We start from the raw sequence: 19330 nt of genomic DNA on the forward strand, positions 1-19330 counted from the left end.
CCTCAGGGAGGGAGAATAGTTCTCCCGAGTGAAGTGGGGAGCGCGATACAAAATTCTCGTTCAGTTGAAACGCAGCGTCGTGCTTACGCGGTAACCGGTCGAAAGCTCCGCGGAGCATGTGAAACACTAAGTGATACATGAATGCGCGTTATGGTAACCTGTTGACAGTGCTCGTAAATTTGTTCGCTCATCCTTAACGGGCGTCAGGAGTTCTTGGAGATGGGTAAATATTTAATTTTCTGGTGTAAGCCTCCTGCTCGGGGGAAAAAAAATTGGAGGGTAATTAGCAAAAGTTCTGTACAACTTATTCTGTTGGAAAGCCGAAAGCAGAAATTTCTCAAGTCGAATTTTCAATTTTTCGACTTGATTTTTGCAATGAAAAGGGAAGAAACGTTGAGGAAAAAAACTTGAAATATTTATGACGAGGAATTCTCTCGGAAAATGTCTCGATGGAAACAGTTGTATAGAAAAAAGAAATTGTATTGATTATTATGTTTACATGATTTTTTTGTTCCATTTTTTTTATTAAATTGGGAATTATATTTTATGTAATTTGATAGTAAAGAGTTTTGAAATATTTCTCTCAAAATTTCATTTGAAAACTTGGAAAATTCATGTTGAGGAATTTTTAGAGAAAATGGCTCAATAGAAATAGTTATGTAGAATGAAGAAATTCTACTGATTGTTACGCTGACCTGAATTTTTCTGATTTTTATTAATTTTCGTGGACTAATTGAATTCAAATTAGATTAGTCAAAAACGTCATAAACATTTTTCTGTGGCTCGAGAGATCCACCACAAAATAATCGTGACTTTGTTCTCTCAAACTAGTAATTACCGAGATAATTTTTAATTCAACAATTAAAAATGTGAAAAAAAACCCGTTCAGCTAATTTCCTTGGGCGATTATTCCCTGAATAAGAGATCACTTTTTTTAACGATTAGTTTTACGTAAAAATATTAACAGGCATTGCTTGCAGCCAAACAAATCCTGGCAAAAAGTTTCTCTCAAAATTTTATCATAAAGTCATTAATTGCCAGGATAATTCCGGCTGCAACAAAAATATTATGATTCGAAACACGAAACCTTCAATTTCCACAAGTAATTTACATTTTACGCTCCCGTGAACTCTCCCGCATAGTGAAAATTTCCCCGGATATTCAAACCCGAGACTAAATGTGGAAAATAACATCTTGGTCTGAGAAAATACCCCCGAGCATACACTTTTACGACTGCAGCGAAATGTAGAGATTAACGTGCGTATTTTCACGAGATGCGGTGACATAACCATTTCCCACCTGCCCCTTGGCTTCACTATTCATCACTTTATTTCTCCGCTGAAAATCCAAGTGCATTATTAGTGCGTGCACTGTAAAAACTCGTATTTTCAAGACGTCTCAGTCTAAGACAACTTCGTGATGACTGAAATTTCGAATGTCTTAAAATGAGACGTTTTCTGCCTCTTAAAAAAATTAATTTGTTAAGTTGAATTAACTGAATTCAACTTCACAATTTTTTCATCACAAATTACTTGAATTTAAAAAAAAGTCCAAGTGTGTACTTTTTTCGGTGTAAGAATTCGATTTTATATGACCACTCATACTGCGTCTTAAAAACGCCTTAATTTGAGACATGAGACATTAAACGGTCTCTATAATCCAATTTGCACGGAAATACACAGAGCGGCAGAGGGGGGAGGCGCTCTCGACTCTCGTCTCGTCTCGTTCCTCTCATTGTCTCGGATGACTCTTCTCGTCTCGTCATGTCTCTCGTCTCGTCTCGTCTCGTTCGTCTCGTCTCGTCTCTTCTCGTTTCTCTCGCGTCTCGCGGCATCACTTGGCATTAGATTTACAACATGAAGAGCGAATGCGACTACCGCAATTAATGGAATCATCGAATAACAGGGAAATTGAATGTAATTCAATCGAGAGAATCTGCGTTGTGAGGAGGATAATTGGAGCAATAAACGCTGATTTAGAGGTGTAATGTGGTACGTGTCGTATCACTACCCGGAAGGGACACCAATTGACGTACGTAAATCACCTCCACTCGGATCATATTCGAAGCGATTCGTATTGAATGCATGAAGTGATGAGTTGTAGAAATCGATTGGGGGGCAGGGAGGGGGGGGGGAATTACGGTGGGGATTATCCACCAGTGTTGACGGATATCACGGGGATAACACCTCTCTGGTATGCCGGGTCACGTACTGTCCGAAAACAGAAAATTATTTCATTTCTTGATTCGAAATTTCCTTCCCGAGGGGATTCATTGCAAATAGCCCACCGTTGGTTTATGGTGAAACAAATAAAAATAAAGGACAGTGGGATAAAACGGGCTGTCTTCAACCGCCAATAACTTGAAGTTTTTTTTTCATTTTCGAGGTATTTTTTTTTAGTTTGAAAATGAGACTTGCGTCATCTAAATTGAAGCCTTTGTTCAATAAATTTTGATGAGTCACTTTGTGCGAAAATTTTGGGAATTCGTATTCTACGAATTCCGCCCACAATACGTGTGATTTCATTTAATTATTGATTTTTCATTGCTATTTTCAAACCCACACGGCACAGATTCAGAGCCATTCAAACAGACTTTCAGGAATTCGCGCCCACTCTCATAAATGTTAATTAATATTCTGGAAGTAAAACATGGAATTTCCCGATTCTTCGTTTATTTATTTTTATTTTTGTTTATTTTCGTTTTTTTATTTTTGTATTTTTTAAGCTTGAAAGTTCAGTTTCAATCTCAACAAAATCTGTAGATAAATTTTGATTTATCTGTAGATAAATGAAGTCTACACCCTAAAAAATGGTTCATTTGAATTGAATCAATTTTATTAAAAATTTATTCAATTGAAATAAATTTTTCTGCGTCTACAGTGCATATATAATTGGCCTAGACTGTTGGGTTCTCAATAAATAAATAAATTGCAAACAAAAATATTTTCAGAATTGTGAAATTCCGCAGAAAAATACTATTCATCACTCATTTGAATAGGAGTTTTCTCTATTGTTTCGTGGAATTATGGACAAATCATTCTCATAAATTTTTACTGAATGCATTTCTGCATTAACCATTTTCAGAACAAATCGTGTTGAATGGTACCTCACAACAGTACTGGGGATTAAAATTCACTCAAATCCCTCATTATTTAAGACACGAAGATGAATTGCGAATTGGGGATTGCAAAAGACTGGAGTAATTGGCAGTTGAATTCAGTGAATGCCGTTTTGAACGGTTCCTTTCAACGTTTTGTTGACATCAACACAATTTCAGGAATGGGGATTCCCCATCCGAGGGGCCATTCATGGATTGGAAATCCGGTGACACAGTGATTGCCGATTTCACGTGATTTCAGGGAGATTTCCAGTGATTTCAGATTTTCGATTTCATCTCTGTTGAGGTGGAGGAGGGAATGGGGTCCCAGAGGGATCCCAGAGGGACAGAAATGCGTCATATTAAAACAAGAATGTAGGGATGAAACCGTCAGGGTGACGCCATGAGGATCAACTATATATTTTTCTGTACTGACCTTCACTGTTCCCAGTCCGGGGATTGGTATTGACCCTTCCCCGAACGGGCAAAACTAAATGTCACTGCGGAAAATATCCTTCACGACTAGTGCCATGAGGTTTTTTTTCCCGCCTCAATCGCAATGAGTTTGAAGGAAAGCAATAACATCTTTTTCTTCTCTCAAACTTATTTTGTCTTTTCAGGAATATGAACTAATTAACAGTATCATCCTCCTTTTGCTCGCAGAACACCGATTTCCTGTCCGAAACCTAGCATGAATTGCGGTCGAATATGCATACCATATTTTCCACTCAAGAAATAATTTAGTCACGTTATGTAGATTTTTCTGTCAGTGTATTAAGAAGGGTCTCATGAGTTGTTGATTTCATGGAATCGCCAGAAATCGACGAAATCTCAGGATTTCACAAATGAACGGCCCCACTACGTCACATCCCTCCCGCAAAGCTTTCATGCCAGAGACAGCCCGAGAAACAATCCCCGACGATGGACAACTGCGTTGTATCCAATCTTTAATGCACTCCATAATGACATACATCTGAACAATACGAGCCCCAGTTTTAATTAATTGGAGTGAACCCCCGTTGGGTCACGCAATGCGCTCGGTTGGATTCAACTGGTCGAATGTCCAGTTGACTATTCAATTGAATTGTCAGTCAGGATTGACAATGATTGATCTGGAGAGGCAGGCACACAGTAAAAATTGACACCTGAATTTTATCCACTTTTTCCTTTTTGCACAACAGGCAAACACACTGTTGGAATATGGGATGCAGGTTATGGAAGTAAATAAGTTGAATCAGTTTAACCAGAGCAATGATACCATTTATTGGAGACGTGCTTTCTCTCTGAGAGCCGTCGAGGAACTAGACTCAAAATCAAATAACTAATAAGCAATACGCATATCCACCACAAAGGGGATAAAGGAGAACAGTCGTTTCTTTCATTCTCTTGAGTTCATCATTTGTTTATATGACGCTAAATAAACAATCAGCTTCAGAGAGTCGTATAGACCTCCCAAACATCTACTCTCTCATTTATACCAACTACGTCACTCTTGATAATTTAATTAATTATATTTGTATATTTCAACACACACCGATAGAAAGGATTAGAAAGAATTAGGGGAGAGTGGGGTAATACGGCCCCTTTTGATTTTTTCAAAAATGTTAGCAGCCCATTCAATTTTAAATCAAATAAAATAATTTTTTTTCCATGGAAACCACACTTCTTCCCCTTTACAATGAGCCTAGACTGATCTCAATTAATGAATTTGTTTCTGAATTATGAGTATCACAAAAAATGCCAAAAGGGGCGTTTTACCCCACTCTCCCTTAGTTATTATTAACGAATGGATTTGGTTGAAGCCTAGGACCTATTCGGTCTCACCAAATGTTCATTCGTTAATAATTACCAAATGCACATTTGAGGAGTTTTGTTTGACTCGACTTTCGCCTTTCAAGTGAACCACTCGTTAACTATTAACGAATGGTAGAGCTGAATATGACCCAATGAATATTCGTTAATATTTAACGAATCTCATTTGGAATAAATGAATCAGTCCATCAGTGCACGCTACTTTTTTTGTTCAACCAGGTTTTCATTAAAAAAAATACAGTCCTTATTTACAATATTTACATTCCTTAAAAACTAGTATCAAACAAATCCTACGAATTCTATTCTATTCCGTAGAAGTACCCAAAATAATGATGAAGGGTGAAATATATAGGGGAGGATGGGGCAAAACGGCCCCCCTTCAATCGTCAATATTTTCCGATTCAATAATCCGATTGGGATGAGTTAGAGCTCGTTTTGAAGAATGAAAAATTATCTTCAAAATGAAGTTGAAACTGGGAATTTTCACAATGTCATTCACAAGTTATTGACAATTGAAGGGGGGCCGTTTTGCCCCACCCTCCTCTACGTTATAATTTGCCCCGCATCCCCATTAAAGAGCTGAACCTACAATTAAGCAGCCATACACATGTGATATATCAGACCGTGAATGATTGAAAATAAACACGAAACCTATGAATAGAGCGTTGAGAGCTAACAATCCACTTGATGCCTCGAGTTAGCGACTAGTTTGTGGATATTGAAGCCACCGTGGAGGCGCAATTAGTCACCCCGACGGGTATTTTGCGATTGAAATGGAGCAATTCAATTTCAACAAACGCATTAAAGCACGCAGGAGGATGACAAGAGCGATGCAATTGATTTTCCGAACACACAAGTGCCATCCCTCAGAGCTGTCAGGAGGTGCTCGAAGCGACAAATGACATTAGCATTCGACAGTGCGAGCCTTGTTCCGGATATTTCCTTTGATTTGATCCGTCTGGAGCGGTTTATTAAATCAGTCGGCAAGGGGTGAAATGCTGAAAGAGACATTCGGGCTTGTTGCAGCGGAAAAAATTACCCTAAACGCTCGCTTTGAGGAGATAATGGCAGGTCTATTACTGGAAAAAGTAGTGAGTGAAGTTGAGACACTTTTGTCCCCTTTTTTGAGACGTTTGTGGGAAATTAAAAGGTTGAGACGTGAATTCTAGACGTTCCTGGCGTCTTTGTCCAGGATCTTGGTGACCCTTCCGGGCAGCGATACAACATGTACCACGTTACACCTCTAAATCAGGGTTTATTGCTCCAATTATCCTTCTCACAACGCAGATTCTCTCGATTGAATTCAGTGGCGAAGTGGTAAAACGGTATAAGTCAATTTTGACTGTTGACCAGTTTTCAATGAATATCTGGGAATCTAAGGGAGATAGCGAAAAGTTTATTATAACCTTTTTTGTAGAGCAGATTGACAGCTGCAAAAAATGTAATTACGAAAATTTCGCTATCTCCCTTAGATTCGGAAATATTCGTCAAAAACTCAACTGGGAGATGAGTCGACTTCAACCGTTTCACCACTTCGCTAATGAATTATATTCAATTTCATTTTATTCGATGATTCCATCAATTACGGATTCACGATTTTTCACTTGAAATTCCAAAAATAACGTTACAACTGTGAAATTTGCAGTCTCCTGTTGCCTGAGAACCCTTAACAACCATTTAATCACCCAAAAATAAACAAATTCGTCCAATAAAGCCGACGAAATTACTCGTCTCCTCCAACTTAATTGTGATATAAGAAATAGAAAAAATTTTTTTTTACGTTTTCCACATACTGTTGAGAGTTCTGGACCGCCCGTCACTTGAATAGTCGGAATCGACTTTCACTCGGCGGAAAAATTCGACTTTGCCGAAAGTCGACTTTTCCCCTGAAAAAATCCTAAATCTGACACTTTGGCCTCGGGTGAATTTTTTTTTTTTATTTTTTACTTTTCCCACATACTACTCAGAGTTCTGGATAGCCCGTCACTTGAATAGTTGAAATCAATTTTCATTCGGCGAAAAAATTCGATTTTTCCGAAAGTGGATTATAAAATATTAGATAATACAGACTAAAAGAGATGAAAAAATAATCCTTCAGATGATTCCTTTAATAATAATTCTGAAATTATGTTTCGAGAGTATTAACATTAAAATATAAAAAGTTGTCCTCCGACGCTGGAATGATGTCAGAAAAAAATGTCGCAACACGTTTGACAAATTTCTCCAGCCAAGCCTCGTCATTCCCGGAATAAATTAACAATTGAACAAAAAATTTTGAACTATCGGAATTGCGTTTCAGGATTAAACATTTCACACCCCGAGCTTCTGAAAAGTTCACCGAAAATTGTTTACCCACATGGAATACCAAATCTCCCTCTCACGTCTAGCAACCACTTTATTTAATCTCCCCTTTTTCCCCGTTATATTTCAGGAATGGGGAAATTTACCCGATGATACCCTGGGGTCTGCGATGCACTCCACCTGGATTCCTCTCGACACCCAAAAATATTCGTTGAATAATTACAGCTTGGATTGCCACATTGTCCTCCATCGCGTAATGCTATTCCTCAAAAAATTGAATACGAAAATCTGAGTACATACCATGAAAACCCGAGGGAACGCCGTGACATTCCAATTCTGCTCTCAACGGAGGTTTCCGTCTCTCTGAAATGTATTTCCATGAATACTGATACTGAGTTATTCGATATAAACCACGTTGTTTCCCGAGAGACAAAGCATGTGAGTTCACATGACATATCTGTGAGTTTCTCTTGTGTTTTGGTTGTGCAAAGGAAAATATTCTCGAGTTACTTAAAATATTTTCCTCAGCTTTGAATATTTTTTCTTATTTTTTATTGAGAGAATGTTTTGGTTGTTTGAGAATTCAAATAATTTTCTGTCCAACGGGAGAGACGAGGGAAATGATCACTCCACTCGTCTCTCCCATTCTACCCAAAACAACATTTCCCTAATGCCAATGAAAAAAGAAAGTTGATATAATTGATTTAAAGTGCTGAAATCTATAAAAGAGATTTATTTACACTGTCGATGCTGTTGAATTAGTCCACGTTGTTAACATTTGAATATTTCCATAATTTCCTTATAGTTGACAATAAGGTATTTATACTTTTATTTTACATTCTTTTAGGTATTTACATATTTCTCCTATGTAAGTATGGTCAGTTGCATCCGCAAATTTCTTAGTTGTGGAAGGCGGAGTAAAAGTGGAGTTCCTTAGTCGTAGTAACAATTTGTTTCTTTGGTTTTTATAATTCGGGCAGTGCCATAAAAAAAAAGTTATCTAAATTTTCCTCAACACCTTAAGGATGTTCGACACCCTTTTAGCCAAAATTGACGTTGTTTTCATTTTTCTGGCAAATTATCGATGGGAGTGACGTGAAAAAATATAACGATTTTGTGGTTTGTCATTCTTTAATGGCTCACGAAGTTGCGTAGTGGTGCGATAATTTTCATGCGTTTTTTCTACAGTTTTGTGATTCTTTTTAAAAGTTTAGAGAAAACGCAGGAAAATGTTCGCACCACCTTAAAATTTCGTCATTCATTAAATAATGACAAAACGCAAAAACGTTTTTTTTTTCACGTCAATTCCATCATAAGTTTGTCAGAAAAATTAAAAAAACGTGAATTTTGGCAGAAAGGGTGTGGAACATTCTTAAATTTGATTCCACCTGATTATCGAGTCCCCCGACTGACCCTCCACCTCGTTCTTCTAGCACTGAAGATGCTCCCCCATTCATCATCAGCCTGTTGAAGCCCCCAGCCTCCAGGATGCAATCTAAAAAATGCTTCCTCACGGAGCCGAGACTAATCACTCACTCATCCTGAATGGGACCTCATCATTATTGGAACTTGGTATTCTCCTGCGAAGCGACACAGCCATGCATCACCTGAAGAATTACACCCACATTCTGGACAGTTTCAACATAACCGAGGAGGACCTCGACTACATGAACAACTACAGTGCCAATGCCATCAACAATTACCAAACAGTTTGCTACTGCAGTGGATACATTCGTCAGCTAGCTCTCTCCTACCGTCTCTATCACGGATATGTTGCTCTCATCGTCTGCTTATTCGGCACTGTCGCCAACATCCTCAACATCGTTGTCCTCACGCGGAAAGATATGGCGGTGGCACCGATCAATAGAATACTCACTGGACTTGCAACAGCTGACATGTTCGTCATGGTTGAGTACATTCCATTCGCCGTTTACGAGTACTTGATACTACCTGAGCACCAGAGATTCCCGTACTATGGCGCGGTTTTTGTACTCTTTCACATGCATTTTGCTCAACTGATGCATACCATCAGCATCGCACTCACTCTCTCGTTGGCACTTTGGAGATACATCGCTATCAGGTAATCGTAATTTTTCGGTTTTGCAGTTTTTCCACTCTATTTTTGGGATTTTTTTTATTGAAAAAGAAAATAGGGGGCCCATATGACCCCCATGGGATCCCCTTTCGACCGTCATGATCCGTATTCTGATCCTTGTGACCCTTAATCCGACCCTCATCACACCCCTCGTGACCCTTATTGGGGCCCTTAAGCCGAACCTTGTGACTCAAATTTTCAACATCAAAAATCGATTTGGATTTTTATAATATAGAGAGATACATTAGGACCCTTAGTTTGATCTTTGTGACCCTTAGTTTCTGACCCCGTGACCCTTAGTTGGACCCATAAGCCGACCTTTGTGACTCAAATTTTCAACACCAGAAGTCGATTTGGATTTTTATAATATAGAGAGATATATTAAGAGCCTTATTTTGATCCTTAATCTGACCCTCGTGATCCCTACTCTGACCCTCATAACCCTTAACTTCGTGCACCAAATTTTCATTTTTATAATATATTTTTATAGTATAAAGAGTTTCAACAAGAAAAATTGCAAATTTGATCCGACGAATTGTTATCAAAAATAGTTCAATAGAATAAGTTTCTGTTGAGTATTTCATCTTTGTTAATAGTTAAATTTCCTCAATAATGAGTAGTTTTATGTAAAAATATCATAGAGCACAATTTATTGATAATTTCACCAGGTACAAAAAAGATCTATTCACCTTTTTCTCCAAAACCACTCATTATCGAGATAATTACACATTCAAAAAAGTGAAATGTAAAAAATTCACCTTTTTCATAAATACAGAATTCATTTATAGATCAAGAGCTTTAGTACTTCGCGCGTTATTCATTGTCCGCGACAAAGGTCCGTGCGTAATAAAATGGAATGGCATTTTAAAGTTTTTACTGTTTTGCTTTCCATATCAGGTGCGCATTCCCATTCACGTGACATAAAACTGGAATTTTTCTCTCTCCTCTTGTGATCCGTATTTAATTCTTCGAGGCGTCACGCACGTCACTGGAATTTTCGCCTCCATTCCAGTCGGTATTACATCCACATGAGTCTTTGGAATTTTTGTGTACGCGGAAATGATGATTAATTATTAATTAACTAATGCATGTGTACATTTGGAAACAATCCCGCAGTCATTCTCATCTTGATAATCGATGAATTCTCGCCTAGGAGATGGTTTCGCAATAATCTTCAATTAGTTGTTAAATTTCGACAACGACACGTATGAAAAAATTTAATAGAAAAACCTCGAGCTAAAAAGCCTAGAGAAAATTATGGAAAAACCCTAGCGTTTTCTCTTAGAAATTCTATTGAATTTCTGTTGGAATTCTATACGAAGTCTATAGGAATTCTATTGCAATTCTATTAAAAATTATGCAACGTCCCCTCGCGTTGTTGAATCGATATTTGTTTAAAGAAAAATGCCAGTGTTACAAGAATTTTTTAGAGAAAGCGCTAGGTAATTCATTTTTTCAACGACTAGTCATTGAAATTCACCAAATAATTTTCTCCGTGTAATTTTCTTTGCCACGATTTTTTAAATGAACCCAGAAGGAGGAAAATGGGGGGTGATTGGGGGGATCACTGTGATTGGGGAGATCTGTGATCGACGCTCGCAACGTGGCATCGACTATGCAAATTCATGTAATCTCGACGTACATCTGGGGTTAGCTATTGGACGCGGCTCAAGTGATCCAGAATGTGGGCTTAACGAGCTTTACCGCACCCTCTTACCTCATGTGTATCGTGTGTACGCAGTGTATTAGCAACGGTGACTCAAACATTGGGGTTTCTAATTAATTGGATATTGCGTGCATTATGACTAAAGTGGAGGGTCAATTTTCAGAGAAAGTGGTCATAAATTTTTAAGTCAGACGCGAAGAGTTCGATTATGTGGATTATGGCGGTGAGGAAATTTAATTTTGAGACATGTTAATATTCAGATGATATTATTATTCAATTAAGAAAATGAAAAACATGATGAAGATTGTAAATGCGTTACCTTGTAGAATTTAATTTATTTTCAATTATCAATGCGGACGATTTTTCTTTACACGAAATTACGCGCTTTTAGTATATAAATATTATTTTCAAGTACAATATATAATTTTATGTTTATAGCAATGTTAAACAGGACAAAACATTATTCCAATTAAGAATTAATATTGAGAAATAAAAACAAAATAAAATATCGAGAAATTTTTTTAAATTTCTTGACGAAGTGATGATAACTTTTTAAGTCAGACGTGAAGGGCTCGATTATTAGGGGATTATGTCATTAAGGAGTGGGTCCGGGAGAGAATGTCAAAAAATTTTTTTTCCAGATGAGAAGATTATCTCGAGAAAATCTCTATTGACGTTTCGCCTTAAAATCCCCCGTTACCGACTTAATCTCGTAATTATTTACGAGACGTGAATGGATGGAGTCCGGGGGAAATTTCCTGCGAAAAACTATCTTTTTACAATTTCCGCATGGAAAAAACTGGGAATACGGTATAATTTTCGTACTCCCGCGATAAATAAAAAGCGTGAAAAATCTTCTCGCCGATGAATTACAAAACCCTTCCATCTTCCAACTGGTTTTAATAAATTATCATTAATTTCACGGTATTCTTACCCCCATTTTCACGCTCCTGATAGATTGCTCCCCAGTATTACCGTCGACCAGCGAATAATTAATTATGATTTAGTTATAGCTCAGCCCTCAACAACAAATTCATCCACCACACTGGGCCAAAAGATCGATGAAAACGTTCATCCCCTCACCCTTCACTGTCAGTTTCTCACGAAAAACCATCACAGTATATTCAATAGAACCTATTTGACAGAAAAAATCGTCACAATTTCATTTTTTGCCGCAACTTTTTCCACCGAATTCGCCGGGTTTTCCTGGGAAATTTTTCCGCAGGTGACAAATTCCCGGAGACTCCCGAAGCTCCAACATGAGGACAGTTGTCTAAGCTCCCGTAATTTATTCTCCCTTGATTCATCGCAGTGAGAGCCAATATCCCCGGAGATTTATAGGAATCGAAAGTTTCTGAAGATTTAAACGCGAGAAGTAACAGAAAAACGTAATGAATCCATCCGTCAATCGACAGGGGCAAACATTCATTTGACTCCAACGGAAATTGCTTGAGCCCACTCCTCTCTCCCACCTCCCACTGACTGCTTCATCGTTTGAAACTAATTGCTGGATTTAAGGACTTCCTCCAAGTACTTACAAACTTGCAGGTTTTCCCATCTTTTCAGAGGAAGGTTATTGAGGAATAAATTAATTTCCACCTGAGCCCGATTATCAGGCTCACAAAAAGCACTTCAAACTTTATATTTATGTTCGAGAACTGTCAGAACTATACACAACATTCAAGACAATAGGTGTCCCGTGAATTTTCTTTGTTGTGCAGAGCGTGCAGATCTTTCTGCGGATGAAAGTCGGGGGGATTCTCCAGAACAAACGGAGAACCATCAAGACGTCTTTTACAAAGTTTCGCGCATCCTTCACGATGTTCCTATGCTATGATGTTTTTTTTGGAGATCACTCGTGCCGAAGAATCCGATGTAATGTCTATTCAGGCAAATGAAAATACTGAAATAATGGAATTGTGCCGCGGAGATGTGAGAGGGCGACCAATTCCTGTAGGAAATGTTTTTTTTTTTAAAGTAGCGAATTCGACGGACAATTCTATTGGATTTTTGTAGAACTTCATTTGAAAATTCTATTATTTTCTAGAAAAATCGGTAGAATTTCATCTTTCTGTTCAATTTTTGACATTGAGACATTTTCTATAGACATTCCTTGAATGAATTTCCATTCCATTCAGTAGAATGGATAATTATTGAGAATTTTGATGGACGAAGATTTTGTCAATGGATTATTCGATTGAAATTCAGCATGACATTTCCTTTTTCCCCCTCTGGGTCTCCCCCTGGGGTGTGCTCTCATTTTCTTTTCAATTAATCCATTGACAAAATCTTCGCCCGTCAAAACTTCTCAATAATTTTCTATTCTGCTGAACGGAAAAGTATTATTCTCATCAGTACTCCCAAGAATAAAAAAAAGTTGATAAAAAAATATTTAACAAAGAAAAAATTTTGCTTGAATTACGTAAAACTGTAATTTTTTTGACAGTTTCATTTTGCCCCACTCTCCCCTACTTTAAATCCCACGAAGAATCCCATAGGAGTAAGACCTCTCCCTTCCGGCTGATAATCTGAGCATGAAAATAATCCATTAAAATTCCTGGAAGAAAATGTAACTTTCCCCGTAAGCAATATCCTCCTTTCAAGCCAGAGTAACGAGGTGTACTATTATAAAGGATAATTTTACACCATCGAGTAACAAGAACACGATAATACTCACTCGCGATCTATATTTCAAGATGAAGGAAGGTGAGACGTTCGGGAGAATGGGGAGCTCAGATGCACCAGAGAGAAAAATAGTGAAAATACTAAAAAAAAATATGTCTTTCTCACGGGATTGTGTGCCCAGCTCGATGTGATACGTTGAAGACTCTCACCGTGTTCTCAGCTACAATGGGAAAATTTTCTCTCGACAGCGACAAACATTCCAGCATCGTCTGATGCATCTTTCAGCTGTGCAGAAGTGTGAAAATTTCCATTTCCAGTTTTCTGATTTTATGATTTTATTTGTCTGACCACAAAGTCGAGGTAAATTCTAATTCGATCCACAATCCTGGGCCACATGATTTTTTATAATTTATTTATTTCTTCGTTGATTAATTCAGTAGTGAAGCGGTAAACCGAGTTAAGTCCATTTTGACTATTAGCCAGTTTTTGCTGAATATCTCGGAATCTAAGAGAGATAGCCAAATTTTTCTCATGACTTTTTTTATACCGCTCTATTGGCTCTACAAAAAAGGTCATGACAAAAATCTTTCTATCTCTTTTACATTCCGAGATATTCGTCAAAAATTAGCCAATAGTAAAAAACGACTTAACCCGGTTTACCGCTTCGCTACTGAATTTATCAAATAATTAATCAATTTATTAATTTATTTTCTAAACAGAAAATTTGGAAACATTTGTATTTGAAAAAATTCGATAGAATTTTGCATCGCAAATTTTCTTTTTCGATTTGTTACAGATTTCCACAGTATAACCACGCCTGGTGTACAGCCTCACGCTGCAGATTGGCGCTGTGGTGTAGCTTCATAACTCCAATGTTCGCCTGTGCCCCAAGTTTTCTGGTATTCGAAGTGAGTAGAATTGCACGCACGAAATAATGTAACAGAAAAACTTGAGAAATTCATGTCAAGAAATTTCTACCGAAAGCGTCTCAATAGAAAAAGTTGTATAAAAATCTGAAATACTTCGGATTTTTCTATAAAATATTTTCTACTGGGGATTTCCTATCAAAAATGCGGTGTGAAGCTGCGGAATTCTTCAGCAGAATCGGCCAAAAATAATCGAATTTTCACCAGAAACCCACCGGAACTTTCTTCTCGCGTCGCCTTAAGAAAATTATTCTATTCTGTTACTTGAGAACTGACGGAATTTCTTCATTTTATCCGACAATGTCTAATCCCTTCAGCGTAATTACCATAATCCCGAGAAGCAAATGGATGAATCCTCTTAAGGAAACAACGCAAAATCCTGGTGTATAGTCAACCTAAATGAGAAAAGATGTGATGCTCTCACCCACAGATACACAAGCAGCCGGTTATAGAGCATGGTAAGGAGGAGATACTGTACTATGTTGATGCAGCCAGTTACTCGGGAAAGGGCGTCCTGTATCAGCTTAATTTCTGGGTGTTGGCAGTGGTCGTGAAACTCCTGCCCTGCCTCATCCTCACCGTCATCAGCTGTTGGCTGATAAAGGCGCTCTACAAGTGAGTTACTGGTCCTATTTCTTCCGCTAATATCCTTCGCGTCTTGAGTGAAGTCTTGCGTTGTTGGTGTTATTAAATTTTAACGACTGGAGCGAAGAGAAAAGTGCAAATTGAAGAGATGAGAAGAGGTGATTTCAGGGTTGTTGATAAATACTGAAGAATGTATTTCGCATTTGGAATTAATGCATTGATAGAATGTATTAATGACGGATGCAATTGTGTTTATAATTTCAATATTTTTGTCACTCTTAAAATTCGAAGTAGCTATTGTTATCTTGTAATCTTCAATTTCGGTGGATCAATGGTTTAAGTCTGAACATTGTTAACATGTGGGATCATTGTCAAGAGTCAGGTTTGATAGCAAAAATGGTTAAACTTCATAAATATTAAAATTTTTCAAACTTGCAAGTATCGGCGAATAAAATATGCTGTAAAAACAAGTACCCTCTAAAAACTGCTTACCAAGTAGATGACTTGTCAACTTCCACCCCTTCACATCTGAAATATCCACAGAGATCTATGGCTTTGCATCGATTCCACTCCAACACTATCATAAAAGAAGTCCACTAGAAGCTCTCTTTATGTTACGCATAAAGCGCATAAAGTTCAAAGTGTAACGTCGAACTTCTTCCTCCCTTCATGAATAATTTCTCAACACCAACACTGATCTCTCTTTTAACTCCATTTTTCCTCGTGAAGGGGAAAAGGAAAGAGCAAATTCAAGGAGAGAATATAATGGATTTGATACTCTGAAAGTCCAAGGTATAAAAAATTGAATTTTTCGGAATGGGAAAAGTGCGAGGATCCGTTTTCCCCCAGAGGCTCAACTTCCTTCCAAATTTAATATTGTATCCCGAGTATCGAGGGTATCTGTTTCACTTTCGGATACTCAATCTAGTGGAGATAATGGTGTAATGACATGAGAGGTCTAAAAGTTGTTTGGACCAACAATATGTTTTCCCGATAAATAAAAAGGCAGGAATTTTTTTAGGCAACCGAACTGGCACCCAACAATAAAATGAAATTGCCGGGTGAGGGTTTGTATTATTGCATTATTCGTTCACATTTCGATCATTTAAAAGAGATTCCGTCCACCGAAAAAAAACTCCCGCAAATTTTTTCCGTCTCCGCTGGCCTCCGAAGCCGCCCACATTCTTCAGAAACGAATTTAAAAAACGGAAACTCTTTGAATGGTAAAGACTTGTTAATCATCCGCCATTTTTTGATGTCAACATATTCTTCATCTCCTCCGTATACCTCTCATCCACTCTTCATATCCCCAAGCCACTGCACTCAAGACACCGAATATCACCTCCTCACTCATCAAAAATTAATTCAATCTCTAAAATCTTTCACCCCAACCCCCATAAAAGAACGTAATTTGAATAATCCTTTCCACCCATATTCTTCACGAAAGAATTCAATAAAAGAATAACTCCCCCATCGATGAAAATAACCATTCCTCCCCTCCAATAATTTTTTTGTCACAGAGCGAAGGGTCGCAAGCAAGTCCTCCGTGGCTACAACGCATGCACGGCGACAACCAATGGTGCACCATCCCGAAGACCATCAAAGTCGGAGAGAAGAGCTGATCGCACAACCCGTATGCTAGTAGCTGTCCTATTACTATTCCTCGTTACCGAAATACCCCAGGGAATACTTGGCCTGCTCTCCGGAATCCTGGGTGACTGTTTTTTCCGGAATTGTTACCACAATTTCGGGGAGATCATGGACATCCTGGCCCTGCTGAACGGCGCCATCAACTTCATCCTGTATTGCTCCATGTCGAGACAATTTCGAATGACTTTTGGTCAACTCTTCAAGCCGAGGATAATGAACAAATGGCAGCCAGCTACGAACCACACAGAGGTTCAAAGTACTTATGTATGATGCAAACGTAGGGTCTGCAGGACTACGAAAGTATAAAGACCAATTGGCTTTCTCTTTGAACTGTACTTTTTCAGAGTTTTTCGTTTTTGCGTCATTCTCTTTCATGTTGCACCTCTGAATGTCATCGGACACATGCGAAAGGTTCCAGACGAGAGGTGTGTCTTTCACGTCTTGAAAGCCTGTTGCCTAGTTGATCTATTCTCACGTCATAGAGGCGCTCACAAGGACGCCGTCAGACTAGTCTTCCGTTAAAAGCTATATAAACGTCGTGGCGTCATTTCTCGAAAGTTGTGTCACACATTAAATATTACAGTGAATTGGATGGACAATAGATATCGGAAGTGACGACATTATTGAGCTGTCCTTTTAGTAATAATTACGGGAAAAATGGGATCGTGGATCAAAATTCAAATAACTTTCTTTCCATCTTGTGATAATTATATTAGATAAAATTATTTTAAATAAATATTTTTTTACCGCCCATTCAATAATTTCGTAAATTTTCTATTATTGTACCATAATCTATTTAGTCCTATTGTAAATATTTTCCTGCTCACGTACACCACTGTGCTGAAGTCCAAAAATTCATTACATCAATTTTTCATGCGACTGAAAATAATGAAAATGAGAAAGCACCGTTACGTTACGTTACGTTAATGTTTTCGTCCGCAATATCCCCCAGTGATATGTCAAATGTGATATTTTGTTGTGATATTTGCAATTTGTGAAATTCAGAGGTGCAACCACGGAATATCAATGATATCCACTCTGTCAAGATGTCATTGTACAAGTCCACATTGACTCTGATAATATTTTCTGGACAGTAAGAAGCCAATGGCAGCGAACATGTAGTTGTCTCGAGGACAAAGGATATGGAAGAACAGGGATTGTTATTTTCCGCGCTTGATATCCTTGAGGAGACGCCAATATGTAATAACTTCGTTTGCTGTTTGAGACCCCTTTGTCATCGGGTTTCAGCGCGTAGTCGGTGGAGACCCTGCTTACATTTAAGATTTTTCTTTGTTGCCTTGACAGCGGCGGGACAATACTTTCGACAGGGGATTAATTCCCTTGAGACGAATAGTTTGGATAGAATTATCTCATTTGAAAAGTTAGTCAAGTGATCCTCATCCCTCCCGAGACGAAGGTGTCGCTATTCCTCCCAAATTGTTGTATATAGCCGTCGAAAGCAATTCTCCTCTCGCTGTCATCACGTTTTGTATAAAATTGAGAACAAAAATTGTAAAAAGTTCGATGTACACAGGATACAACCACGCTTCAATGATAGATGTAAGGATGAGTGATATATTTGTACAAAGAATAACTGCATAGTATTGAATATTGTGATATAATGGGGATAACGGGTACAACTGAATGAACATCACCTGGACTTTCCTCCACTGAGCCCAGAGGGAAATCCCAGTGATCAGTCTGAGTGAATGAGTGATTGTAAACATGCTCGTGGTGCTCCCACGTTTAATAAATGCATTGAACAAACATTCATCGAGGATTATTTACTCTTTAACTGCATCCGCCCAATTTTCTCCTTTCCTTTCTGCGGTTGTGGCGCCACAAAAACAAGTGTGTTACATTGAAACGATTTGTAAATTTTTTGAACATCAATTATTTATAATCATTCTCAAAAAATTTTGCATTTGGATATGAATGTAGTTTGTTTAAAGTGGAAAAATCGATCATCATTTTCATTATATTGCAACCAGATTCTCCTATTCTTAACCCTCGATCACTCGCTCTCGGTCGCGAGTTCTTCTTTTGAACTTTCACGTTTTCTATAAACTCCTCCATTCACTGGATTTTCATCTTGAAACAAGATTTAAGACGAGAACATCTATTTGAAATATCATTTTACGATCACCGGAAGACGGTTGTGCTCGCAGTGTTTCTGTTTTCGATATTTGTCGTCTTCCCCCTTCAATTCTCAGCAACACTTGCACGTGTCTGAGAGATAGAACCAACAAATCCGTTTAACAGGATCTAAGGATTGACTCACGTAGATGGAATACAAAGGCGATGGGCAGGATGTGACGCTCAGAACCCCATTTGTCCGCGTTAGCGTCGTATTACGACAACTCGTGGCAATCGAAGTGGAAGTGGTGTGTCTTCCTCAGCGAAGGAAGAAAATAGGAGCGATGGTTTGAAAATGTGGCGATGACCGATGTGATATTTTATTGGGATTTTACACCCATAGAAGAGCTTTCAAGCACGTCCACTCGTTTTCTCCGAGTTTGATGAATCGCTGGATTTTGGATTGTCTCGTTTTCGGTTTCATCTTTTATTTAGTC

At 38.1% G+C, this 19330-nt stretch overlaps 1 protein-coding gene across 1 annotated transcript; it reads left to right on the forward strand.

Moving 5' to 3' along the window:
- Positions 1-78: 78 nt before the first annotated feature.
- On the forward strand, positions 79-18524 carry LOC107048185 (sex peptide receptor). Its single transcript, XM_015271249.1, has 5 exons — positions 79-223; positions 8644-9290; positions 14393-14504; positions 14953-15137; positions 16628-18524. Exons 2-5 carry the CDS (start codon positions 8713-8715, stop codon positions 17025-17027), a joined length of 1275 nt encoding a protein of 424 aa, XP_015126735.1. The 5' UTR covers positions 79-223; positions 8644-8712; the 3' UTR covers positions 17028-18524.
- Positions 18525-19330: the final 806 nt, after the last annotated feature.

This window comes from Diachasma alloeum, unplaced genomic scaffold (genome assembly GCF_001412515.2).
Source record: "Diachasma alloeum isolate Michigan unplaced genomic scaffold, Dall2.0 Dall_scaffold_00185, whole genome shotgun sequence".
NCBI lineage: Eukaryota > Metazoa > Arthropoda > Insecta > Hymenoptera > Braconidae > Diachasma > Diachasma alloeum.

Coding starts and splice junctions, on each gene's coding strand:
- LOC107048185 (XM_015271249.1), top strand. CDS start 8,713: ATGCTTCCTCACGGAGCCGAGACTAATCACTCACTCATCCTGAATGGG. Junction 9,291..14,392: donor TGGAGATACATCGCTATCAG/GTAATCGTAATT, acceptor GATTTGTTACAG/ATTTCCACAGTATAACCACG. Junction 15,138..16,627: donor CTGATAAAGGCGCTCTACAA/GTGAGTTACTGG, acceptor TTTTTGTCACAG/AGCGAAGGGTCGCAAGCAAG.